Source organism: Carcharhinus amblyrhynchos, chromosome 3, assembly GCF_965287045.1.
Source record: "Carcharhinus amblyrhynchos chromosome 3, sCarAmb.v2.hapA, whole genome shotgun sequence".
NCBI lineage: Eukaryota > Metazoa > Chordata > Chondrichthyes > Carcharhiniformes > Carcharhinidae > Carcharhinus > Carcharhinus amblyrhynchos.
In genome coordinates, this window is record NC_137326.1 from 134,800,466 (window position 1) to 134,827,795 (window position 27,330).

General features: G+C 44.5%; 1 protein-coding gene across 1 annotated transcript; it reads left to right on the forward strand.

Moving 5' to 3' along the window:
- The first annotated feature begins 1,877 nt into the window (after window positions 1-1,877).
- On the forward strand, window positions 1,878-19,456 carry LOC145341272 (extracellular calcium-sensing receptor-like). The gene is made up of 5 exons (XM_080186197.1): window positions 1,878-2,135; window positions 5,705-6,505; window positions 10,911-11,132; window positions 13,824-13,947; window positions 18,552-19,456. The coding sequence occupies exons 1-5, from the start codon at window positions 1,878-1,880 to the stop codon at window positions 19,454-19,456; spliced, it is 2,310 nt and encodes a 769-aa protein (XP_080042323.1).
- The last annotated feature ends 7,874 nt before the right edge of the window (window positions 19,457-27,330 follow it).

Here is a 27,330-nt window from a genome sequence, read left to right on the forward strand (position 1 = left end):
CCTTTCCAAGGCTGGCACATCCTTCCTTAGGTATGGGGCCCAAAAACTGCTCACAATAATCCAAATGGGGTCTGACCAGATCCTTACACAGCCTCAGAAGTACATCCCTGCTCTTGTATTCTAGCCCTCTCGACATGAATGCTAACATTGCATTTGCCTTCCAAACTATTGACTGAACCTGCACGCTAACCTTAAGAGAATCTTGAACAATGGCTCCCAAATCCCTTTGTGTTTCTGATTTCCTAAGCATTTTCCCATTTAGAAAATAGTCTAGGTTTCCTCCCTTAATCCAAAGATGTGCAGGTTAGGTGGATTAGCCACGCTAAATTGATCCCAAGGTGTGTAGGTTAGGTGGATTGGCATAGCAAATGTATGGGGTTATGGAGATAGGGCGAGAGGGGTGGGCTTGGGTTAGATGCTTTTTTTTAGAGTTGATGCAAACTTGATGGAGGGAGTGCAGAGGAGGTTTACTAGGCTGATACCGGAGTTGAGGGGATTGAGCTATGAGGAGAGGCTGAATAAACTAGGCTTGTACTCGTTAGAGTTTAGAAGAATGAGGGGAGATCTCATTGAGACGTATAAGATGATGAATGGGATGGATAGGATAGAGGTGGAGAGACTCTTCCCGCTCAAAAAAGACAGCAGGACTAGGGGGCACAGCCTCAAGATAAAGGGGGGGCGGTTTAGAACAGAGTTGAGGAGGAACTTCTTCACTCAAAGGGTGGTGAATCTCTGGAATTCTCTGCCCGTTGAAGTGGTGGAGGCTGCCTCGCTAAATATTTTTAAGAAGCGGGTTGATGGGTTTTTGATAAGAGAAGGGATTAAGGGTTATGGGGAGAGGGCAGGAAAGTGGAACTGAGCCACGACAGATCAGCCATGATCTTATTGAATGGCGGGGCAGGCTCAAAGGGCTAGATGGCCTACTCCTGCTCCTATTTCTTATGTTCTTATGTTCTTATGAATGGCCTCCTTCTGCACTGGAGGGATTCTACGGATCTACGTCTCATTACAGATGTATTTGTGCATCTATATGAATGTGTGAGTGTCTTTGTGTACAATTTGCATACTAGTATGCGTATTTGTGTACATATATTGTATATCCCAGGTTTTAGGTGATAGTGGACAAACTATCAAACTTTCCCGTTTAGGTTGAGTTTTTGTTGACCTTTTCATGACCAGATTGGAGGCTTTAACGCATTGTTTCTTGAATTCAAACTGGAGATTGTATCATTCGGCTCTTGGTAGCAGAAGTCACAATCAAACTCAATGGTGTAACTGCCTCATCGACTAGTAACAGCACCTTTGGACTGTGACCCAGTCTTTGGTAACCAGTCGCCCTCACAGACAAGGGGTAAGAAGTTCCCATCTCCAGTCTCCCTCAGCAGCAGTGACTCAGCTGGGAGGGAGTAAGGGGACTCTTGTCTCCAGATTCCCTCAGTCGCCAGCAGCCCAAACCTAGGAGGGGGCGAGGGGGGAGCCCTGACACCAAACTCCCTCAGTAACCCTGGCTAACCCCTAACAACTGCCAAAGCTGCAAACAGGGTTTAAACTTGCACAAAAAGACAGATTCATTGCACTGCTCTAAATTTAAATCAAGTTGCAGCTTAACACTAGCATGTTTAGGGACATTTGGAAAACATGGAGTAATTTCCACGCACATTATTCAATGTTGGAGTAAATTAAGTATGTAAAGATAGTGAATATATCAAAAACATTACAGCCAGAAGTATTCCCGTACATCAGATTGTTTTGCTGAAAGCAGCTTAGCATTGCGAAAAGCAGACAGTGCATCAAATGTAACCCAGGCGTCCTGGTATAACAGTTTCAATCTGTACGTTCACAGTTTTAATTTGATAGAATTTCGCCTCGCACAGACCATGATTTTTGCTATCAACGAGATAAACAGCAGTCCGGAGCTGCTTCCTAACGTCACACTGGGGTATAAGATATACGACGGCTGCAGCAGTGAAACCCTGTCAGTGAAAGCGGTCATGGCACTCATTGGCGCCCAGCAAGAAAGCATTTCCGGCTACGACTGTACATTCACTTCGAAAGTCCCTGCTATATTCGCTGATGCTGGATTCATCAGATCCCTGGCAGAGGCAATGCTAACTGGTCCTTTCAAAATCCCAGTGGTAGGATATCAGCATTTTTGTTTACTTATTTGCTAATATCTGAAATTAAATTGTGTTAAATTATTCGTGGTTGGCATAAGACCCTAAGATAACATATTTTAGCGTGTAAATCTAATGCATGAAATCTCAGGGTTCATTTGGAAGCGCTCCCTCTCTGCTCCGCTCTCTTTCCACTTGCCTGATGAAGGAGCAGTGCTCTGAAAGTTTGTGATATCAACTAAACCCGTTGGACTTTAACCTGGTATTGTGAGACTTCTTACTCTCTCTGCTGACTAAGGAGGCAGTGGGTCCATTGAGCTTGGCCCATGGTTTAGGTTGACATTTCACCCAGTGAGTGTTGCACTAGGAGGTGCTGTCTTTTGGGTGAGAGACTGGGAGCCTGTCCTCCCAGATGGACACCCAAAAATCCCACCTCACTATTTCGAAGAGGTGAAGACGCCAGCGTTGGACTGGGGTGGGGCACAGTAAGAAATCTCACAACACCAGGTTAAAGCCCAACAGGTTTATTTGGGACCAAAAGCTTTCGGAGCGCTGCTCCTTCACCAGGCGAGTGGAGATTAGTTCGCAAACATGGCCGCTTCCACTTACCTGGTGAAGGAGCAGCACTCTGAAAGCTTTTGATTCCAAATAAACCTGTTGGACTTTAACCTGGTGTTGTGAGACTTCTTACTATTTCTAGGAGCAATGGAGTTCCTTTGGTGTCCTGCTCAACATCCCCCAGCCAACGTCAAAGACAGATAATCTGATCATTATCACTTTGCTGATTGGGATCTTGCTGTGTACAAATTGGCTGTGACATTTCTTACATTATGCTAGTGACCATGCTTCTTTTTCTTGGCTGCAAAGGGGCTTTGGGGTGTCCCGCAATCAGAAAAGATGCTGTATAAATGATTTGATTTGATTTATTATTGTCGCATGTATTGTGCGCTGTACAAAGCATGCCGTTCATAAAGTACAGAGGGGAGAAGGAAAGGAGAAGGTACAGAATGTAGCATTACAGTCATAGCTAGGGTAGAGAGAGATCGACTTAATATAAGGTAGATCAATTCAGAAGTCTGATGGCAGCAGGGAAGAAGCTTTTCTTGAGTTGGTTGGTACGTGACCTCAGACTTTTGTACCTTTTCCCAACAGAAGAAGGTGGAGGAGAGTATGTCCAGTGTGTGTAGGGTGCTTGATTTTGCTGACTGCCTTTCTGAGGCTGCAGGACATGTAGACAGAGCCAATAGGTGGGAGGCTGGTTTGACTGATGGACTGGGCTTCATTCACAACACTTTGTAGTTTCTTGCGCTTTTGGTTGGAGCAGGAGCCATACCAAGCTGTGATACATCTGGAAAGAATGCTTTCTATGACGCATCTGTAAAAATTGGTGAGAGTCAAAGTGAACTTGCCGAATTTCCTTAGCTTCCTGAGAAATTAGTGGCCTTGGTGGATTTTCTTAACAATGTTGTCGGTGTGGAGGGACCAGGATAGTTTGTTGGTGATCTGGACATCCAGAAACTTGAAGCATATCTTACTTTAAAATTCTCAAACCTGTGCCTACAACTCTGTGCAAAAATAATTCATTCGTTTCATGTTAGCTTGGCTAAATCTGAAATCTATAGATGTTTTACTAGCCAGGGATATAGAGGGACAATTAGACAAGGAGGTTGGGGTTGGGTTATAGTTCAACCATCACCTCATTGAATGAGGAAGTACTACCGGCAACTGAAATATCCAATGTTTTATATATTCAAGATTAAAGGCAAGGAATTTGAATAAAGCAAAAGAATGATTTTTTTCACAAAGCATTGAGGTTGGCAATTTCACTTCTCAGCTTAATTGATAAATAGGTGAGATTTATTAAATTTTATAATTTCTCCATGATTGAGAACAGCCTGGAGATGAGGGGGTTAGCTTATGAAGAGAGATTGAGTAGATTGGACCTGTACTCATTGGAGTTTAGAAGGCTGAGGGGGGATCTTATAGACACATATAAGATAATGAAGGGGCTAGACAGGGTGGAGGCAGAGAGATTCTTTCCACTTAGAAAGGAAACAAGAACTGGAGGACACAGCCTCAAAATAAGGGGGGGTCAGTTTAGAACAGAGTTGAGGAGGGACTTCTTCTCTCAGAAGGTGGTAAATCTCTGGAATTCCCTGCCCATTGAAGCGGTGGAGGCTACCTTGTTGAATATGTTTTAGTCACAGGTGGAGAGATTTCTGATCAATAAGGGGATTAAGGGTTATGGGGAGAAAGCGGGAAAGTGGAACTGAACCACTACAAGATCAGCCATGATCTTATTGAATGGCGGGTCAGGCTCGAAGGGCCAGATGGTCTACTCCTGCTCCTATTTCTTATGTTCTTAGCTGCAATCACAGGTCCCGCTGCAACCTTAACCAATTCTTGAAAAAGTGGTGATGAGAATATAATACTCCAGCTAATTTAAAATAAGCTAGACATTGAGAACAATTTATTCACTTTGGCTTTTGTAGATCAGGTTTGCTTGGGGTGTCAAAGCTCCATTTTGTTAATTCACTCGCGGGACCTGGGCGTCGCTGGCTGGCCGGCATTTATTGCCCTTGAGAAGTTGTTGGTGAGCTGCCTTCTTGAAATTCTGCAGTCCGTGGTAAAGTGATAAAGTGCTATTGCATCCGGAGTTTGAAACTCTGAACTGACTGTAGGATTTTAATTTTAAATCTCTGGTTTGATAAGTTGCTGCTGAATTTGGGTTTTAAAGTTTTGGTTCTATGAGGTGATGTTGTATTTGAGCTTTGAATCTCTAGTTGGACAAGGCACTGCAGGATTTGGGTTTTGAAGGTCTGGTTTTTGATTTGATTTGATTTATTATTGCCACATGTATTAGTGTACAATGAAAAGCATTGTTCCTTGTGCACTATATCGACAAAGCATACCGTTCGTAGAGGATACAGTGCAGAATTTAGTGTTACAGTTATAGCTAAGGTGTAGAGAAAGATCAACTGAATACGAGGTAGGCCCATTCAAAAGTCTGATGGCGGACTTTTGTATTTTTTTCCCGCACGGAAGAAGGTGAAAGAGAGAATGTCCGGGGTGAGTGGGGTCCTTATTTATGCTGACTGCTTTTCCAAGGCAGCGAGAAGTGTGGACAGAGTCAATGGATGGGAGGCTGGTTTACATGATAGATTGGGCTACGTTCACGACCCTTTGTAGTTTCTTGTGGTCTTGGGCAGTGCAGGAGCCATTCCAAGCTGTGATACAACCAGAAAGAATGCTTTCTATGGTGCATCTGTAAAAGTTGGTGAGAGTCATAGCTGACGTGCCATATTTCCTTCGTCTTCTGGAAAGGTGATGTTGCATTTGGAGTTGGAAACTTTGGTTTCACAAATAACTGTTGTAATTGCATTTTGAAGCTTTGCTTTAATAGGTGCTGTCGTATTTGAATTTGAAAGGAATTTGGTTTGAAAAGTTATTGTTCAATTTGTAATTTATAGCTTTGGTTTGATAGGCAACTGTTGTATTTGGATTATAAATCACCTGCTTAATAAGGTGCTGTTGGATTTGGGTTGTGAATTTCTGGGTTTATAAGGTCCTGTTGGATTTTATTTTCCCAGATCAGTTTCTCTGCCACGTGCCAGTGTTTTCGTGAGCACAACTTTGAGACACTTTTCGAAACCATGCCAAGTGATTCGCTCCAAATAATGGCCTTAACCTCGCTGCTGAAGCATTTTGGCTGGAACTTTGTCGGGTTAATACAAAGCACATCCACATATGTGGCACAAGAGTCGGAAACGATTCTTCAAGAGCTCAAACAAGTAGGGATTTGCATTGCCTTCCGGGAAGCGTTCTCGGAGACTGACTCCAGAGAGAGAATAAACCAGTTGGTAAACAACCTGAAACTGTCCCACACAAAGATTATCATCGCTTTCGCTACACTGGCAGATATGGAAGTCTTGTTCCAGGAGATTGTCCGGCAGAATGTAACTGGTATCCAGTGGATTGGGAGCCAGTCTTGGATCTCAGTTCCCATTTTGTCTGCAGAACAGAATGCTCACTTCCTGCTTGGAGCACTGGGATTCGATATCCCCAAGGCAAATATTCCGGGCTTAAAGGAGTTCCTGCTTCAAACCAATCCCAAACAATCTCCCGGAAATCCTTTGCTCAACGAGTTTTGGGAGAAGACATTCCACTGCTCCATGCAAAACATCACTGGCTGCCACCCAGAATTTCAGGTTCAGCAATGCACGGGGAACGAGAACTTACAAGATGTAAATAACTCCTATACTGATACCTCCCAGCTGAGAATATCTTACCGCGTGTACAAAGCAGTATATGCCATTGCACGTGCCCTCCACAACCTACTTTCCTGTGGAGATGATGGCTGTCCCAAATTGTCAGATGTGGCGTCATGGCAGGTAAGAAAGATTAGCGTTACCTCGTTAAATAAACCTTGTCTTCTTAATTCTCAACAAAAGCAAAAAACTGTGGATGTTGGAAATATGAATTAGAAACAGAACGTACTGGACAAACCCAGCAGGCATTGGCAGCATTTGTATATGGGATTTAATGGGATTGAGGGTTATAGATAGGCCTGGTAGGTATGGATATGATCGGCACAACTTGTGGGCCGAAGGGCCTGTTTGTGCTGTAGTGTTCTACGTTCTATCTGTGGAGAGGGAAACAAACATTTCACTTCTAACTGATCCTCCCACAGAACTGAAAAAGGTAGAAATTATATGATTGGAAAGAGGAGAAAGTGGGGCAGAATGGAATAAAAGGCTAGATTGGGGCAAAGGAGAGTTCCAATTATACAATTCTGTACATTTCTATTTCTCTTCAGTTTTGTAGCAGGGTTGCTTAGATCTGAAACATTAACGTTGTTTCTATCCACAGGTGCTGCCAGGCCTACTGAGTCTCTCCAGCATTTTCAGTTTTGATTTGTGTTGCATATCTGAGACATTACAGAGGTGGCAAGCGGAGTAATATGAAGATCCCACCGGAATGACAATTTCCCCTGTCAGATCTTTCTAGTGAAATGGTAAAGGGGCGTTCCACAGAATCACAGAACCTTTACAGTGCAAAAGGAGGCCATTTAGCCCATCGAGTTCTCTGGAAGAGCATTCTATCCACTCCCATCCCCCTGCCTTATCCCCATAACCTTGCATATTCTTTCTTTACAGAATCAATCTAATTCCCCTTCGAATACAGCGATTGAATTTGCCTCCACCACCCTCTCAGGAAGTTCATTCCAGCCCCCCTTTGGGTGAAAAACATTTTCCAGACATTGCCTCTCCGGGTTTTGTCAATTATTTTGAATCTGTGCCCTCTGATTCTCTCTTGGTTGGGAACAATTTCTCAGTATTTACCCTGTCCAGACCCCTCACAATCTAGAATACTTCTATCAAATCTCTTCTCAGCCGTCTTCCTGCAAGGAAATCAGTCCCAACCCCAGATCTATCCTCATAGCTACAGAAGCATTCTTGTGAATAACCTGTCTTCAAAGCCTTCACATTTTCACAGTAACTTCATTGCAGTGTTAATGTAAGCCTATTTGTAACACTAATAAATAAACTTTAAACTTAAAAGAAAATGAGGTCTGACTAATGTCTTATACAAGTTCAACACAACCTCCTTGTCCTTGTCCTCAATGCCCTTATTAATAAAGCCTAAGTTATTAAATATTTTATGAACTTCTCTCTCAACATGTCCTGAATTGGCTGGAGAATTCCTTCAGTGACTGAGTGTTCACACATGATGGAATTGCTCATCCAATACCCTACAGACAGAGTATTAGAGTGAGTATTCAAATAATGGAATTCACTTCTTGGACAGAATGTTCGCTCTATCCATTGAGTCACAGAGTCAGAGAGATCATAGAGGTTTACAGCATGGAAACAGGCCCTTCAGCCCAACTTGTCCATGCTACCCTTTTTTTTAAACCCCTCAGCCAGTCCCAATTGCCCACATTTGGCCCATATCCCTCTTTACCCATCTTACCCACGTAACTGTGTAAACGCTTTTTAAAAGACAAAATTGCACCCGCCTCTACTACTACCTCTGGCAGCTTGTTCCAGACACTCACCACCATCTGTGTGAAAAAATTGCCCCTCTGGACCCTTTTGTATTTATCATCTCTCACTTTAAACCTATGCCCTCTAGTTTTAGACTCCTCAACCTTTGGGAAAATGTATTGACTACCTAGCTGATCTGTGCCCCTCATTATTTTATAGACCTCAATGAGATCACCCCTCAGCCTTTTACGCTCCAGAGAAAAAAATCTATCCAGCCTGTCCTTATAACTCAAACCATCAAGTCCTGGTAGCATCCTAGTAAATCTTTTCTGCACTCTTCCTAGTTTAATAATATCCTTTCTATAATGGGATGACCAGAACTGCCCACAGTATTCCAAGTCTGGCCTTCCCAATGTCTTGTACAACTTCAACAAGACGTCCCAACTCCTGTATTCAATGTTCTGACCAATGAAACCAAGCATGCTGAATGCCTTTTTCATCAGACATACCACCTGTGACTCCATTTTCAAGGAATTATGAACCTGTACCCCAAGATCACTTTGTTCTCTCCCCAGTGCCCTACCATTAACTGAGTAAGTCCTGCCCTGGTTCAATCTACCAAAATGCATCATCTTGCATTTATCTAAATTAAACTCCATCTGCCATTTGTCAGCGCACTGGCCCAATTGATCAAGATCTCGTTGCAATTGAGATAACCTTCTTCACCGTCCGCTATGCCACCAATCTGAAAACTTATTAACCATGTCTCTTATATTCTCATCCAAATCATGAATATAAATAACAGATAAGATGGTTTCTTTTAGAAAGTGACATTGTAAGGTCCAGGATATGAGCAGGATATCAAACATGACACTTGGTGAGTGTAACATTCCTTCGAGGAGCAGGATAACTTTGAACCAACAGGGACTGGAGTTTTCCTGCTGTCTTGTCTAGGTTTGCCGTTGACTGACTATTGGAGGTGAACCAAAGTCAACAACATCATGTGACTGCCCAATGGTCACAGGTCAACCAATTGGGACTTGAGTCCTGATGAAAGGTCAGGACCTGAAAGTGTAATTCTGTTTCTCTCTCTCCAGAGACGCTGCCAGACCTGTTCGGCATTTCCAATATTTTCTGTTTTTACTTCAGATCTTCAGCATTTTGTTTCTAGCTGTTCGTCCGTTCCTCCCAGTTCAATCTCCATCAGTTGGACCCATCAGCAATACATTTGTTGCAGAATTGTTTTTTGATTAACATTGTCTTCTTTCTGGTTGGATGGGGCCAGAGAAGCGGTGGACAACCTATGGCTGGGTTCTGAGTGCAGCTCACAAGACATTTCATTGACTGTTGCCCACATGCAGGATTGCCTCATTCCGCTGATTTCTGTCTGGGTGGGTTTTTTTCCAACCAGTCTGACTGAAGCGATTCACACGTAAAACAAGGGCAAGTGAAGCATGTGCTGATTGCTTGTGTGGCACAGTGGTTAGCACTACTGCCTCACAGCTCCAGAGCCGTGGGTTCGATTCCTGGCTTGGATCACTGTCCGTGTGGAGTTTGCACATCCTCCTCATGTCTGTGTGGGTTTTCTCCAAGGGTTCCAGTTTCCTCCTACAGTCCAAAGGTGTGTGAGTTAGGTGGATTGGCTGAGCTAAATTGCCCCTTAGTATCCCGGGATATGTAGGTTAGTGGGGTAAATAAATGGGGTTAGGGGGATAGGGTCTGGGTGGAATTGTTGTCGGTGCAGACTCAATGGGCCGAATGGTCTCTCTTTGCACTACAGGGATTCAATGGGAAAACATTGATTGTAAGAGCTGTGCTCTGAATCCAAAGTGTAAATATGTCTTTTGTTTTTACCATTTGTTTTACCATTTTTACCAGTTCTGTTCAAATATAAATGATAGTAAATAATTAATCATTTTCCATAATGGTGACACAGTGGTTAGCACTGCTATCTCACAGCGCCAGGGCCCTGGGTTCGATTCCTGGCTTAGGTCACTGTTTGTGTGGAATCTGCATGTTCGCCCTGTGTCTGTGTGGGTTTCCTCCGGGTGCTCCGGTTTCCTCCTGCAGTCCAAAAGACCAGCTGGTTAGATGCTTTACCAATGCTAAATTCTCCCTCAGTGTACCCAAACAGGCGCCGGAGTGTGGTGACTAGGGGATATAAAGTTAAAGTTTATTTATTAGTCACAAGTAAGGCTTACATTCACAATGCAATGAAGTTACTGTGAAATTCCCCTAGTCGCCACAGTCTGGCACCTGTTCAGGTCAATGCACCTAACCAGCACGCCTTTCAGACTGTGGGAGGAAACCAGAGCTCTCGGAGGAAACCCACGCAGGCACGGGGAGGATGTGCAAACTTCACCCAGGCAGTGACCCAAGCCAGGAATCGAACCCGGGTCACTGGCGCTGTGAAGCAGCAGTGCAAAGCACCGTTCTACCACGCTGTCCATTTTCACAGTAACTTCACTGCTGTGTTAATGTAAGCCGACTGGTGAATAATAAATAAACTTTGATAACTCATTATGAAATGTTTATTAAATGTATCTAACTTTATTCACGGTTAGGGAACAAGTTTGATTTCAATCTTGTGGCCCACTGAGATGAGGGAGGGCCACTCATGCAGCTCACTCACTCGCTCAGGTTGTCTATCATTGGGCTAGTGGGATTTCATGACTTATTCATCCTTATTTGTCTTCAGATCATGCGAGACATGATTTGCACTTCTTATGTTATTTAGTCTGTTTACACTTTATGCTCTCTCTCTCTCTCTTTCCCAATGCCCACCCAACAACCCAATTGCTTTTTAAAGCTGCTTAATTACTTGAAGACATTCCAGTCCACCGATGCAGATGGCAGTGCCATCCATTCTCACGGCAAGTGGAACCAGAAATATGAGCTGGTAAACAGGCAGATAAGTGCCAGTGGTGCCATTGACATTGTGACTGTTGGAATATATGACACATCAAGGCCTTCAGGCCAGGAGCTGCAGATAAGTGAACAAGATATTGTCTGGAGAAATGGCCAAAAGGAGGTAATTTTGAACAGCGAAAATCTCTCCATAATAGAAAACAAAGAGTTTTCCAGACTGCACTCACCATTTTCAGAGGGCACTTCTGAAATCAACAGTATATGCTGAAACTGATCGGCGTTCTTTAAATAGGAGAAACATTGCATTTATCTAGCGCCTTAGTAAAAAGGTCCCAAGGCCATTCCGCCTGAAGCTAAGTTTGAAGCCAGCTAGAAGTAATCAAAATCTTTGTTTTAAGAAGATCGAATCCAGAGATCGGGAGAGGCAGAGTGATCTAAAGAGGGAATCCCAGTCTGGAGCAATGGTGAGAATTAGCTTGCGCAGCAGGGCATGTTGGAGATGGGCAGAGATATTGGAGGGTTAGGGGTTGAAAGAGGATATAGAGTTAGGGGGTCAAGGCCATGGAGGGATGTGAAAAGCAGGATGTGAATTTTAAAGTTGAGATGTTGCCCCAAATGATAACGAGTCCGTGTCACTAATCTCACTCTCCCCTCAACTTCCCTCTCCTCCACCTCTATCATTCACTCCTCCCCCCTCTCCCTCCCCTCTCTATACATCTCTTCTGTTTTCTCACTCTTCTCAATTTCTCTTTATCTATCTCTTCTTTCCCTCTCAGGTCCACACTCTCTCATCCTCTTCCAGCCATCTGCAATTATTATCTCTCTCCATCTCCCCTCTACTATCCTCCAACCCAGCCTCTGACAAACTCAACTTTCTGCAGCAGACCTAACATCTATCTGCTTTCTCCGTGAATGTAATATGTGCCCTAGTTCGCTATCAGTTACAGAGGATTTGTGATCCATGACAATCTGTGTCACTGAACCTCCCTCTCCATCTAATGAATCCCATCTGACCTCCTCCATTCTTATAACAGCGTAAAATCCAGCACATTTCTACTGCTATTCAGTTCCAAAGCAGAGCCATACATACTTTGTTAAATATTAACTTTTTTTTCTCTCTCCACAGATTCTGTCAGACCTGCTAAGATATTGCAGCACTCTCTGCCCCCTCATGCCTGGTACTCTGGCACTGCCCACCACTCACCCGGCACTCCCAACCTGGCACACTGGCAGTGCCCACTGGGCAGTACCAAGGGGGCAGGGTATGAGGGGGCAGGGCTCCTGGAAGAGGGCAGGGCCTTAAGGGGCTAGGGCCTAAGGGGAAGCAGGCAAGGGGAAGGGGGTGTGACACTGCCCACCCTGTAACGGGGTTTGGACAGGGGGAGGGACACTGCGCATGCTGCAACTGGCGATTGACCACGGGGTGGCAAACGACCAAAGAGGAGGGGAGGGGCTGCAGAAATTGACCAGGCCGAGATGGGCAGAGGGGGACAATCGGAGGGGGTAGTTGATTGGCTGGCCCGTGAGGGGGGAGTTGCCCAGCCAAGGAGTCAGCAATAGTGAGGTTGGGGAACACACTGACCAATCTCTCTGTTCTGTGCGACTGTGCCCTCTGCTGCCAGCTGCCAGTTTTCTGGTGAGCTTAGGCCCCACTCCCACCCCTGCTGGCAGGAAACAGGTTTTAGCAAGATGTTTTGCACAGCGTGGCTTAAGATTGGACTTGTGGTTCTTGCTGAAAAAAATGATCTCAAACTCTCTCATTTTCACAGTCATTCAGGACTCAGAATTTCTTTGGTAAGATCATCCCCAGTGTTTAGACTCCAACATGACTCTTTGCCACTGATCTTTCAGTCGGATAATCTTTCATCACAACCAGAAAATCTTAGAGGTAAATGTCTGTTTCACAAAAATAGGAGCAAGGGAAAAATGAAGCGAGGATAACAAAGAGTTGTGTTAAAGTGTGATAAAGTGAGGGTCAGCAATAATTGAATGGCCCAAAAGAATGAAACAAGTACGCGGAGAAAAGCTGAGACCAGCAGAGGTGTAAATGGGTACAAATTTACAAAATAATCTACACTGAGAAAGTTTCATTTGACCAACCAGTTGTCTTAAGGCAGGCACAGCAGGCAGTAAAGAAGGTAAATGGTATGTTGGTCTTCATAGCGAGAGAATCAGCGTTTAGGGGTAGGGATGTTTTGCTGCAATTGTATAGAGCGATAGTGAGGCCACGCCTGGAGTACTGTGTGCAGTTTTGGTGCCCCTATCTGAGGAAGGGTGTCCTTGATGTAGAGGGAACGCACCACAGGTTTACCAAGCTGATTCCTGAGATGGCAGGTCTGTCGTATGAGGAGAGATTAAATCAGTTAGGATTATATTCATTGACATTTAGAAGAGTGAGAGGAGATCTTATAGAAACTTGTAAAATTCTGACAGGGTTAGACAAGGTAGATTCAGAAAGAATGTTTCCGATGGTGGGGGAGTCAAGAACTAGGGGGTCACAGTTTGAGGATAAGGGGTAAACCTTTTAGAACTGAGGTGAGGAGAAATTTCTTCACCCAGAGGATGGTAAATGTGTGGAATTCATAACCAGAGAAAGTAGCTGTGGTCAAAACATTGTCTGATTTCAAGAAGAAATTAGATATAGCTCTTGGGGCTAAAGGGATCAAGGGATATGGGGGGGGGGAATCATGAGATTGAATTTGATGATCAGTCATGATCAAAATGAATGGCGGAGCAGGCTCGAAGGGCCAAATGGCCTCCTCCTGCTTCTCGTTTCTATGTCTGCTCTGTGTTGATGACTTCTGAAGCAATTCAGTCAAATGCATCGTAATGATCTGTATTTTTTTTAATGAAGGTTCCACGAGGAATATGTTCTGAAAGCTGCCCCCCTGGTACAAGGAAAGCAATGAGACCCGAAGAGCCAGTTTGTTGTTTTGACTGCGTACAATGCCACGATGCTCATATTAGCAATGTGACAGGTTTGTATCAATAATTACATAAACATTTAACTGACACTAGGGACAGGAGTAGACCTTTTTAGCCTCTCTAGTCCGTCCCATCATTATTTTAGATCAATGTTTTAAAGTTTATTTATAAGAGTCATCACGTTAACACCACAATGAAGTTACTGTGGAAAAAAATCCCCTAGTCACCGCATTCTGACACTTGTTTGGGTCAATACACCTAACCAGCATGGGGGAAACCCATGCAGACATGGGGAGCATGTGCAAACTCCAGACAGACAGTGATCCAAGCCAGGAATCTAACCCAGGTCCCTGGCACTGTGAGGCAGCAGTGCTAACCACTGTGCCACCATGCCCCCCACACCCCCCCAGCACAATCAGTATCTTAACTCCATTCACTCACATTGATTCCATCAGGCTTCCAGATTTCTACTCAACATAAGTTTCTGTCCCCTTATCCTTGACCGAGGATATAGTCTCTCTCCATCTACTAACTCCTTTATCCATCTTAAACGCTTGAATTAGAACATAAAACTGTGGAACCTGAGAAAATATACAACTCAGGAGGCCATTCGAGCCATCGCCTTTGTGCTAGTTGACAAAGACTTACCCTGATTAATCCATGCATGACATATGTGGACTAACAGATTACTGACCCTTCAAGTCAACAGCCAAATGCATATATTTTTAAATATAATGAACGTTTCAGCTGCTTCACTCTTTCAGGCAGTGAGTTCCAGGTCCCCACCACCTTCTAGCTGAAGAAATGTTTCCACATCTCTAATCCACCTGACAGTTACTTTGAATCTATGCCCTCTCACTTTTCTCTCCTTTGCTAAGACTCCTACAATGCTATAGGAGGCCATTTGGCCCATCGAGTCTGCGCAGACAATAATCCCACCCAGGCCCTATCCCCATAAGAGATATGTGTCATCCCTATTTATGCTACCCAGGCCCCAAATAAACTTCAGTCCCAATAACAGGGACGGGAAGGGGAGTGGGGCCCTGCGATCAGAACTTAGGCAGCTGGGCAGGAAATTAGCGAGCAGGATCTCAAAATTATTCATTCCCGGATTGTCTTCTGTCACCCAAAAGAGAGTCCAGAAAGAGCAGGGTAACGCATGGCTGGGAACATGGTGCAGGGGGGGTGGGGGGGGCTCTTTAAATTCTTGGGGCAAAGGGACTGTCTCCGAGGAGATGGGGCTGGACAGATTGCACCAGAGCCAGTGCAAGTGCTATGGGGGAGGTTTTAACCTAACACGTGAAGGGTCTGGGAACTTAGAGGTATTATCAGAGAGGGGTACCAGGATGCACAGAACACTGGGAAAGATAGATAACACTAGAGTAGCCAGAATCGCCCCTCCCAAAATGTCCCCAAGCCTTCCCCGTGGCCCACCCTCTCCCCGCACCACCCCACCCAGACCCCTGATATTATTTCACCCCCCCCGGGTCCTGGCACTGAGTTCCAGGCAGCTCACTATTTTTTTGGGGGTCAAGATAACATAAGTACTCTCCTCAACAAACAAGCGAAAAACAAGAGGGCGTAAATTTAAAATGAGGAAAGAATCATTTTCTACCTCTCGAATACCACCTGTACCTTCCTGCAGTCTAAAGCTTTCCTCCTCACTAGCTGTTAACCACACTGTTAACCTTCAGGCGGCACGGAGTCACGGTGGTGAACTGCTGCCTCGCAATGCCAGGGACCCGGGTTCGATTCCGGCCTTGGGTGACTGTCTGTGTGGAGTTTGCACGTTCTCCCCCTGTCGGCGTAGGTTTCCTCCGGGTGCTCCAGTTTCCTCCCACAGTCCGAAGATATACAGGTTAGGATGGATTGGCTATGCTAAATTTGCCCTTAGTGTCAGGGAGACTAGCAGGGTGAATACATGGGGTTACAGGGATAGGGTCAGCACAGGCATGATGGGCCAAATGGTCTCTTTCTGTACTGCAGGGATTCTATGATTCTGTCTTCATTCATACCCCTACGTTAATCACCCAATAGTCTTCTATACTCAGGGCACTACAAGCCTAATCAATGCAAACTGGCCTTATAATGAAACTCTTTTCACTCTGACATTGTTCTACTGATCTACAGTACACGTCATAGAATCATAGGACCCTACAGTGCAGAAAGAGGCCCTTCGGCCCATCGAGTCTGCACCAAACACAATCCCACACAGGCCCTACCCCCATATCCCTACATATTATACCCACTAATCCCTCTAACCTACGTATCCCTGGACACAATGGGGCAATTTCTTAGCATGGCCAATCAACCTAACCCGCACATCTTTGGACTGTGGGAGGAAACCAGAGTACCCGGAGGAAACCCACGCAGACACGAGGAGAATGTGCAAACTCCACACACCCGAGCCGGGAATCGAACTCAGGACCCTGGAGATGTGAAGCGACAGTGCTAACCACTGTGCTACCGTGCCGCCCTTCCTTCTAGGCCACTCTGCCCTTCCTGAGGTGTGGTGCTCAGACTGAAAGCCATCATTGAAATAACTCCTCGGAGGCCAGACTGCCTTTATTTCCAAACTTAACTCCACTCTAAAAGAGTGCTTCAAGTCCACAGTGCCAGTAGACCTGACACTCCCATTATATACACAGCTGAGGCTCTCTGACTGGGTAGACAATTTTGACTTGAAGCGGGGAGCTCATACTCCAAGAAGCCAACCTCATGGGCCTCGATTAGGTCATCACACAATCTAAACAGGGCCTAAACTAAAGTCCACGCAAATGCAACAGAAGCAAAATGCTGGAAATCTGAAATAAAGACAGAAAATGCTGGAAATACTCAGCAGGTCAGGCAGCATCTGTGGAGAGAGAAACAGCTTCAATGTTTCAGGCCAATGATGGCACTTAATTGGAACTGAGGAAGGATAGAAAGCTAATTGGATTTGAACATCTGAGGGGATAGTTGGGGTGGGGTGTTGGCATGGCGGGGGGAGGTGATGGAGGAACAAAGAGAAGGTCTCAAACAGGGTGGAGGGCAGGAGAGATTAAATAGCAAAATCCTTGCGGTAAATGTAAAACAGAAGATCTGCCAGATGAGGTGTGAATGGCAAGTTAGCAGCTGCCGAATAAAGAAGGAAGCGAGAAAAATGGAACCATTCACACTGCAAGAACTGATCGGGTGAAACAAGACAGAGGCTGAGGTTATGGTCTAAATTGTTGAACTCAAAACTAAGTCCTCAAGTCGAAAGATGAGGGCCAGAACTCTCCAGCCGCCGGCGCCCCGTGGCTGCTGTCGGAGAGGATGGAGAATTCGGCGCTCAGCCAAATCCCCAGCCACTGCAGCGGGACCAGAGAATCCGGCTGGTGTGAACGGTCGGAGAATTCCATCCGAGGTGTTATTCCTCGGACGAGCTCCGAGCTTCATTCAGAAACCGGCTCCAAGGACAGGAAGGTCAGTGCGGTGGCAAAGTGGAGAATTAAAATATCACTGACTGTAAGTTCAGGGTCACATAACAACAATGTTAAATTATTAGTGACAAGTAGTATTACATTAACACTGCAATGAAGTTACTGTGAAAATCCCTGCCTCATACTCCAGTCCCCCCAGATAAAGACATATTCTACTAACCTTCTATAAGATTGACATCTTTACCAAATCACTCCCTGACCTTCCGCTCACCCCCAGCGCCACCCCATCTTAAACAATATCAAACATTTCTCCCTCTCTGTAGCTCCAAGGAACAGTCATAAAGAACAAAGACAACACAGCGTGGGAAACAGGCCCTTCGGCCCAACGAGCCCGCGCCGCCATTTTAACAATGTGCCTTTCCTCTTCCACCCCTGACCCACATCTAATCCCAAATGTGCAGAAGGAGGCCATTTGGCCCATTGAGTCTGCACCAATAGCAATCCCATTCAGTCCCAATCCCTGTTACCGCACACATTTACCCAACAATCCCCCTGACACTACGTGTCAATTTAGCATGGCCAATCAACTCAACCCACACATCTTTTGACTGTCGGGGGAAACCGGAGCACCTGAAGGACACCCATGCAGAAATGGGGAGAGACTTCACTCAGTCACCCCCTGAGGCCAGGAATCGAACCCGGTCCCTGGTGCTGTGAGGCAGGAATGCTAACTACTGTGCCACTCACGCCATGGTATTCTGCTTGCATTAACTTTTACAGTAACAAGTTTCACAACACCAGGTTAAAGTCCAACAAAGGGTTTGACAAAGGGTCGTCTGGACTCGAAACGTCAGCTCTTTTCTCTCCTTACAGAAGCTGAGATTTTCCAGCGTTTTCTCTTTTGGTTTCAGATTCCAGCACCCGCAGCGATTTGCTTCTATAAAGTCCATCAGGTTTACTTGGAATCACGAGCTTTCCGAACACTGCTCCTTTACCACTCACCTGATGAAGGGGCGGCGCTCCAAAAGCTCGTGCTACCAAATAAACCTGTTGGACTTTAACCTGGTGTTGTGAGACTCCTTACTGTGCCCCACCCCAGTCCAACGCCGGCAACTTCACACCATTAACTTCCACAATCATTCCATTGTAGCTATGCACAAGATCTTTTTAAAACTAATTCTGTCCTTGAACCAAATCTCTCCTCTCTCAAACGTTCTCTGGAATATCAACGTGTGGGTTTTTGTTTTAACCAGATGCTCGCTCCTGTACAAAGTGCCCGCTGGAATACTGGCCAAACCAACACAAAAATGAGTGTCTGCTGAAGGAGGTTGAATTCTTATCCTTCCAAGACCGGATAGGTGTCACTTTGATTTCTTCCACGGTGTGCGGAGCCTGTCTAACCATCGCGACGGCTGTGGTGTTTTTCAAGTACAGATACACCCCTCTGGCCCGGGCTAATAACTCAGAGTTGAGCTTCTTAATGCTGCTGTCTCTGCTGCTTTGTTTCCTGAGTTCCCTCCTGTTCAGCGTCCGGCCAACGCACTGGTCCTGCACACTGCGCTTCACTGTGTTCAGCGTCACCGTCGTGCTGTGCCTCTCGACTGTCCTGGGGAAGACGCTGGTGGTACTGTTGGCCTTTAAGAGTGTGGCCCCCCACAGCAAGCGGGTCAAGTGGCTCAACCCCAGGTGCCAGCGGCTGGGCGTCCTAATCCTGACCTCCGTCCAGTGTTTAACTTGCGTTCTGTGGGTCACAGCCTCTCCGCCTTTCCCCTTCAGCAATCTGCGCTATTACCAACACGTTATCAGCTTGGAATGTCACGTCGGGTCACTCATTTACTTCACCGTCACTTTCCTGTACATATTCCTCCTGGCTGGGGTCACTCTGGCCGCCGCGTATTTCGCTCGGAGACTCCCGGACACCTTCAACGAAGCCACGCACATCACATTCAGCCTTCTGCTGTTCCTTGTTGTCTGGGTCACCTTCTTCCCGGTTTACGTAAGCGCCCCGGAGAAATACGCCGCCGCTGTGCACGCCTTCGCTATCTTGGCGTCCAGCTTTGGCTTCTTGCTGTGTATTTTCGCCCCCAAGTGTTACATTATCCTGTTGAGGCCAGAGAAGAACACACGGAAGAACCTCATTAACTTCGCATTCAAGTAAATCGCAAGCTTCCTGACAAGCAACAGACATGCATTCGTAATAATCGTAGAATCCCTACAGTGCAGGAGGAAGCCATTCGGCCCATCGAATCTTCACCAACCACAATCCCACCCAGGCCCTATCCCCGTAACCCCGCATATTTACCCTGCTAATCCCTCTAACCTGCATCCTGGGACACCAACGGGCAATTTAACATGGCCAATGCACCTAACCCACACATCTTTGGATAATTTCAATAATTTTTTAAGCACTCAAGGCCATTTTAACCCTGATTATGTTTCCTGTTTAAAATTGATCCCATTTATTTTCTGGAAGTTGCTATTGAATCCTGCTTTCATCAGGCTTTTTGACAGAAAATTCAGGAATATATATCTTTTTATATGTTCATGGGATGTGGGCTGGGCCACCATTCATTAAGAGTCAACCACATTGCTGTGGACCTGGAGTCACATGGAGGCCAGACCAGGTAAGGATGGTGGATTTCCTTCCCTAAAGGACATTAGTGATCTAGATGAGTTTTTATGACAATCGACAAAGGTTTCATGGTCATCTTTTTAAAATTTTAATTCTAGATTTTTTTAAATTCAAATTTCACCCCCTGCTGTGGTAGGATTCAAACCTGAGTTCCCAGAACATTACACTGGGTAACTGAATTACTACCCAGCGACAATACCACTATACTACCACCTCTGCTGGTGGGTACGCTTGGTGCCTTAGCAGATTTCTCCTCATGGCCTCTAGGGTTTTCTTGCCAGTAATCTTAAATCTGAATCCTCTGGCTTCCAACCCATCAAATGTTATTTAGAAAAAAAAAACTACTAATTACTTTATATCAAAAACCTTCATAATTTTAAACTAGTGTGCTCCGCTTTTAGCACCTTCCTCAATGCTGCCATTAACTCTACATTTGTCTTGTGTCTAACCAGTGGTTTATAAAGATTTGCCATATCTTCTTAACTATGTGGCATGCTGTGCCTATTCTCTTAAGGCCACAGATCCTCTAGGTTTATAACAGCCTTCTCAATTTCCATTGATAATTATCTTAGTAAAATTGTTTTCAAAGAATGCACACTGATTCTATTCTATTAGAATCTCGTGTATGTCTGCCTTCAGATCGTGATGTAGAGATGCCAGCATTGGATTGGGATAAGCGCAGTAAGAAGTCTCACACACCAGCCAACAGGTTTATTTGGCACTAGCTTTCGGAGTCTCAGGCTCCTTCATGAGGTGAGTGTATTATCTTGTAAGTTGAGTTTGTGTCTGTGTATGACCTGCTTATGAACACAAGTCCTCACTCACATGATGTAGGAGCCTGAGACTCCGAAAGCTAGTGCCAAATAAACCTGTTGGACTTTAACGTGTGAGACTTCTTACTGTCTTCAGATCACCAGGTCATTGCCCGTATAACAGGTAGCATGGCATTAATATGCATTCGATCAACATTTTGTGATTATATTAGAAGTGAACTGAAAATTGTAGCTATATTTATATTTTTAATTTATGGGCAACAGGAATATTGTAACTTCAAGCCCTCAAATAAGAGTTTAACCTGCTTTGAACCTGAAATTCCAAGAGGATGTTTTCAGGAAATAGCTGAAAATCACTCAGGTAAAAGCAAAATACTGTAGAGGGCCATAGGTCAGTTAGATAGTCAGTATCTTTTCCCAAAGATAAGGGAATCTAAAACTAGAGAGCATAGGTTTAAGCTCAGAGGGTAGAGATACAAAAGGATCCAGAGGGAAATTTTTTTCACACAGAGGGTGGTGAGTGTCTAGAACAAGCTGCCAGAGGCAGTAGTAAAGGTAGGTACAATTTTGTCTTTTAAAAAGCATTCAGACAGTTACATGGATAAAATGGGTATAAAGGGATATGGGCCAAATGCAGGCAATTGGGATTAGCTTAGGAGTTTAAAAAAAGGGTGGCATGGACAAATTGGGCTGAAGGGCCTGTTTCCTATGACTCTATGACCCTATGATGCTGGAAATCTGAAATAAAAACAGAAAATGCTGGAAAACCCAAGCATCTGGAAGTATCAGAGACAAAGATTATGCTTCCATCTTTGTGACTCTTCCTCTGAAGTAAAGAAAGAGAGAAACACAATCTGCTTTCTTACCTTTATACCGCTATTAGCACGTCCTTTAGTCCTCAACACTTCCTTTCTTTTATGCTATAAATATTGTTTCCCAATCTCTCATTGCTCCCACCAATCCCACACCTTCTACTCTGCTCCACCCCCTCTTCTACTATATATAATCCAACACATTTCCCCCTCTCTTCAGCTCTGAAGAAGAGTTGTATGGGCTAGAAACATTAACTTTATTTCTCGCTCCACAGATGCTGCTGAGTTTTTCTAGCAGTTTCTGTTTTTAATATAGATGAAAATCACTGTTCGAACTATATATCTGGGAGTTGGGTATAAGATTTGTGTTTTATTTGTCTCCCATCGGGACAGGAGGATCTCCAGAAATTTCAGTGACAATAGGTGGGCAAGTCAGGGCCTTTTGTGCATTGGTGCAGACTCGATGGGCCGAAGGGCCTCTTCTGCTCTGTAATATTCTGTGATTTTACAATTCAACATTGAGAGAATGTGGTTTTCTTTCAGGTTGCTGGTATGGTTAACTAAGGTTTCAAAGTGAAGTATGAGGGGCAAAGTAGAAGGTGATCAAACCATTGCCGGAATCTTACCATCGTTCACACCAGTGGGATTTTCCCATCCCACCACAGTGGACAGAGATTTGGCTGGATTCCAAATTATCCGACCTGGCTGCAGTGGGAGTGTGGTGTGAACGGCTGGTAATATCATGCCCAAAATAATCCAGAGACGTTCAAACACCGCACTTTATCCCAATCATCTGAACACCAGTGTGATTTTGAAAGACTCCGGTAGTGCACAAAACCACTTGGGAGGTCCTTTGGACTTTGTCTGATAATGTGTGGTAACAATTTGGCATCTCTTTTTAAACCTCACCACTTTCCTTTCCATCAAATTTGAGGAGAGGAACTTAGAGAAGGTGTGGAACAATTCAGACAGTTATCATCCGTCTTGCATCACACAAAATCAAAATTACTCCCCTGGAACAATGCTCCAAAATCGATAGCAAGGGCTAGAAATATCAAGCAGTGTGGCTAACTAGCATCTGATCTGATACCATTATTCTATTCCTCTTCCAAAATTGAAACAGAATGTTATCTGAAATCCCAAGCAAAATCCTTCAAAGCTTAACCATCTTCCCCTGATTAATCCCTTCTGATGGAATAAGCCATGGCAAGGGGTATTATCACCAGATTACTAATCTAGGGTAATGCCCTGTGCGCCTGGGTTCAAATCCCACCATGGCAGACTTTTGCCACGATGTACAGGAAATTTTTGTACTCAGTAGAAATCTGGAATTAAAAAGTCCACCATAAGATGACCATAAAACCATTGCCGATTATTGGAAGAACCCATCTGGTTCACCAACGTCCTTTGGAGAAGGAAATTTGCCATCTTTACCTGGTCTGGGTTACACGTGAATCCAGACCCACAGCAATGTGGTTGAATCTTCAATTCCCCCAAGGAAGCCCCTCAGTCCAAGGGCACTTAGGGATGGGCAATACAAGCTTGCAATGCCCACATCCCATGAATGAATATAAATAAATAATGGAAAGAACATATTAATTCTTATTATGTTATTACTGAATAAAAGTTCTACAAACTCCAAGTAAAGTATGCACTTCCACCAAACCATGCACCCATTATGAATCACTGGGTGAAGGTACTTTGTAATGTACTCCTGAGAAACACAAATCAAAATGTCCCAACGCCAATGTTTCACCCAAGATAAATTCACCAAGCTGATTAGTGATATAAATGCTGCGAGAATAGATGAGGTAACTGTGCACCAAATCTCCTGCTACTGAATCCTAGGTGGATTCTGTCCAAAGGTTTGTTGAGTGAGTCGGGGATACCATTCTAAGAACATCAGAAATAGGAGCAGGAGTAGACCATCTAGCCCTTCGAGCCTGCCCCGCCATTCAATAAGATCATTCTGCTCAAATATAGCGTCCTAATGGCCATATAGTGTATCATCATAGACTATTTAGGATCTAGCATGGAAATAGCTATCTATGTGAGTTATTGTTGGGTCGCTATACCTGTACAACTGGAATGTAATGCAATGTGTAAAGCAATGTGTAAACACCTGCAAGTTGCCCTCCAAGTCACACACTACCCTAATTTGGAAATATATCTCCGTTTCTTCACTGTGGCTGGATCAAAATCCTGGGACGCCCTCCCTAACAGCACTGTGGGTGTACAGCGGGTTCGAGAAGGTAGCCCACCACCGCCTTCCCAGGGTCAGTTAGGGATGGGCAGTAAATACTGGCCTTGCCCGTGATGCCATCAAGGATTTTAAAATCATATGAGCTCAATCTTAGCTCAGCTGATCAAACAGGAAAAAGAAGCAATCGTGTAATCCAATAAGCCCTTGAAAGGCACTAAGTTTCCCACCTCTTTTACTCTTCCTTGCAAATCTTTTCCAAATGCTGATCATTCTTTCTGAGGAAAAATAATATCTTCCTTACATCCATCTTTACTTTGTCTTGCAATAATCTGAACCATATCCAGATCTGACTGTCTTGATTTGGTTTGATGTAAAGCTCTGCTTCTATTTATCGATAGTGGACTTGAATCAAATTCTCCTCTCCTACAGTTGCATTCTGCCAAAGCTGGTAAACACCAGCTTCTTTGTTCTCTCCTTAGTGCGCAGTAATCTGCTGGTATCAGTCCTGTGGATCTTCTCAGAGCTGCTTCAAGGGCTTAACTGTCTTGGTAACAAAACCGGGTGCCATACCTGAGTACAATCTGAGTGAGGCACTGTGCTCCTTTAACATCACAATATTTCACTGTTACCCTGCCTTTACACAGCATTTAATTAGAAATTTACCGTTTGGAATGGGTGTTAACTGTGGGAGTCACTCCCATCTTTTACCTGAAGCTTTTGTTTTGGTAATAATTAGTTTTGTAAAATAACTAGTGGAACAATTCCATTAAGAAATTAACAAATTAACCTTTAACGTGACAACTTATTGCTCTAACAACACTGCCATTGTTTGAATTCAAGTGTATGTGTGCTGGCTTTGTATTGTACTGAATCAATTAAACCATTCTGACTGCAACTGTGGATCAAAATATTTGATGAAAATGTATCTTTCAGCAACTACTGCACTTTTCCAACAAACTAAAATTAAGAACAAATAAACACCAAATCTCAGGAGCTGTGTTAACATTTAAAACAATTCACTCTCGCACTGTCATTATTTTTTTTCCCCTGGGGTCCAAATTAGGTTTACCCAAACACTCAAAGCAGGCTGACTCTTCAGTGCAGTACTGAGGGTGCACTGCAGGAGGCGTCCTCTTTCAGATGAGATCGTAAACTGAGATCTTATTTCAGGTGAAGATTGTGGCACTGTTGTTAAGAAGACGAGGCAAGCTCTCTCGACTGGTCAGCCAAGAATCGATAAAAACAGGTTCTCTGGTCATTGTCTGGGGTTCGGAGGTGATGGCCTATTGCTATTATCGCCAGACTATTAATCCAGAAACTCAGCTAATGATCGAGGGACCTGGGTTCGAATCCCCCCATGGCACATTTGAATTCAATTTTAAAAATCTGGAATTAAGAATCTGCTGATGATCATGAAATCATGGTCAATTGTCAGAAAAACCCATCTGGCTCACTAATCTCCTATGGGGAAGGAAATCTGCCATCCTTATCTGGCCTGGCCTATATGTGACTCCCGACCCACAGCAATGCATCTGCCTATACATGTGAAGCTCTTCTGGATGTTTTGGGAATACATCTATGCTGCTGTCTAAATCACTCGCTATAGTTTTGTGTCCCAGGCAAGCACAATATCTGTGCTCACATTTTGGCTCCTCCCTTAATGCAAAGTGGCTTGGGGGGTGAGCTGTGTACCTCCGGGATACGTGTTTGTGAGGATATTACAGTGCTTGTAAACTCCAGGCATTGTCAAAATCAAACCAATGCAGTTATGAGACTTCTGTCTCCAGTGAGTCTCCCCTGTGGAGTGTTTCATACATGTCCAACAAGAGGAAAAAACATACTTGACCTCATTCTTACCAATTTCCCGGCTGCAGATGTGTCTGTTCATGACAGTATCAGTAAGATACATCCTCCCTCATTTATATGATTGTAGCATCTTGCTTTTTCCAAGCTGGAAGGTCCCTGACTTGTCCTCCCTGAAGTTTCCCTAAAGTTGCCCTGCCATCCTTCACTAGATGGCAACACTGTTAGCAGGCTGGTTTTAGGTGATGGGGTTGCCCTGTGAAATTCACAATGAGTAGCTTTATCCGCTAATGCGGGTAGGACATCTGGAAACTGTCCTGAACTCTGCTTCCTGCCCCCTGGAGTGAATCCCTGCTTAATGTTTCACAATGATGACCTTCAGTAGAGCAACTGAAATGGCCGGGTTTAGTGAGTGAAAATTTCTGCTACAGAATATTAAATTTTATTAAGAAATCTTAATTTAACAGCTTTCAATTCTAAGAAGCACTGAGGTGCGGTCTTGAAATTGGGAGTGAAGGAAACCGGATTATCCCTCACCATCTGGAAGTTAACCAATAATATTGAGTTAATGGTAATCTAAAGATACGTGGAAACAGATATGAATTTGCAAATCACCGTGTTAATCAGATATCAGCCGATTTATTATATCATGTAGAATCCAAGAATCATAGAATCCCTACAGTGGAATGGTCACATTCCAACCATTATTTTGTAAATTGAGTTTGCGTCTTTATATGCCCTGTTTGTGAACAGAACTCCCACTTACCTGACAAAGGAGCAGCATTCTGAAAACTAGTAGCTTTAGCTACCAAATAAACCTGTTGGACTTGAACCTGGTGTTGTGAGACTTCTTACTGTGTTTACCTCAGTCCAACGCCGGCATCTCTTTAACAACGCACCCAACCCACATATCTTTGGTCGGTGGGAAGAAACCAGAGCACCCAGAGGAAGCCCACACAGACACGGTGGGAACGTGTAAACTCCACACAGACAGTGACCCAAGTCAGGAATCAAAGCCGCGTCCCTGGCACTGCAGCGCTAACCAGTGTGCCACCACGCCGCAAATGATGGGTTGATTCTCGAAGCACATATTTAATGCAACCTACATGAATTGTTTGAGGCTTTAAGGTGCAGTGGGCAACATCTCTACCTCTGGGCCAGAACTCCAGGTTCGAGTCCCACCCCAGGATTTGCTGGCCAATGAAAGTGCATTCATAACATGACCAAACAGGTTGAGTGGGTCAATCTGCAAATCCTTCCAAACGCGCCAATGGCTGGAGATAAGAGCGGGAGAGACTTCTGGTCAGCCACGCTTGATACATTAAAGTTTAAAGTTTATATATCATTATTGTCACAAGTAGGCTTACATTAACACTGCAGTGAAGTTACTGTGAAAATCCCTTAGTTGTCACATTCCGGCACCTGTTCAGGTCAATGCACCTAATCAGCGCATCTTTCGGATTGTGGAAAGGAGCTGGAGCACCCAGTGGAAACCCGTGTAGACATGGGGAGAACATGCAGAGTCCACACAGACAGTCACCCAAGCTGGGAATCGAACCCGGGTCCCTGGTGTTGTGAGGCAGCAGTTCTAAACACTGTGCCACCGTGCTGCCCATGTGAAGTGGAGCCCTTCAAGATATAAGCCTCTGTTGACAGACTGGCAACCTGTTCTGGGAATGACTCAATACGGAAACATAAAAGTCTGTCTTAGTGCAGACTAGGCTTGGGAAGGGAATTGGATTGGAATTTAATTATTGATAGCAACTAATTATTAATAATTGCTGCAGATTAACATATTAATGGCCAATG

Bases quoted from the DNA above. Each gene is read 5' to 3' on its own strand.
- LOC145341272 (XM_080186197.1), top strand. From the start codon at position 1,878: ATGATTTTTGCTATCAACGAGATAAACAGCAGTCCGGAGCTGCTTCCT. The intron at 11,133-13,823 runs GTAATTTTGAAC...TTTTTAATGAAG, and splicing joins GGAGAAATGGCCAAAAGGAG to GTTCCACGAGGAATATGTTC. The intron at 13,948-18,551 runs GTTTGTATCAAT...TGTTTTAACCAG, and splicing joins TCATATTAGCAATGTGACAG to ATGCTCGCTCCTGTACAAAG.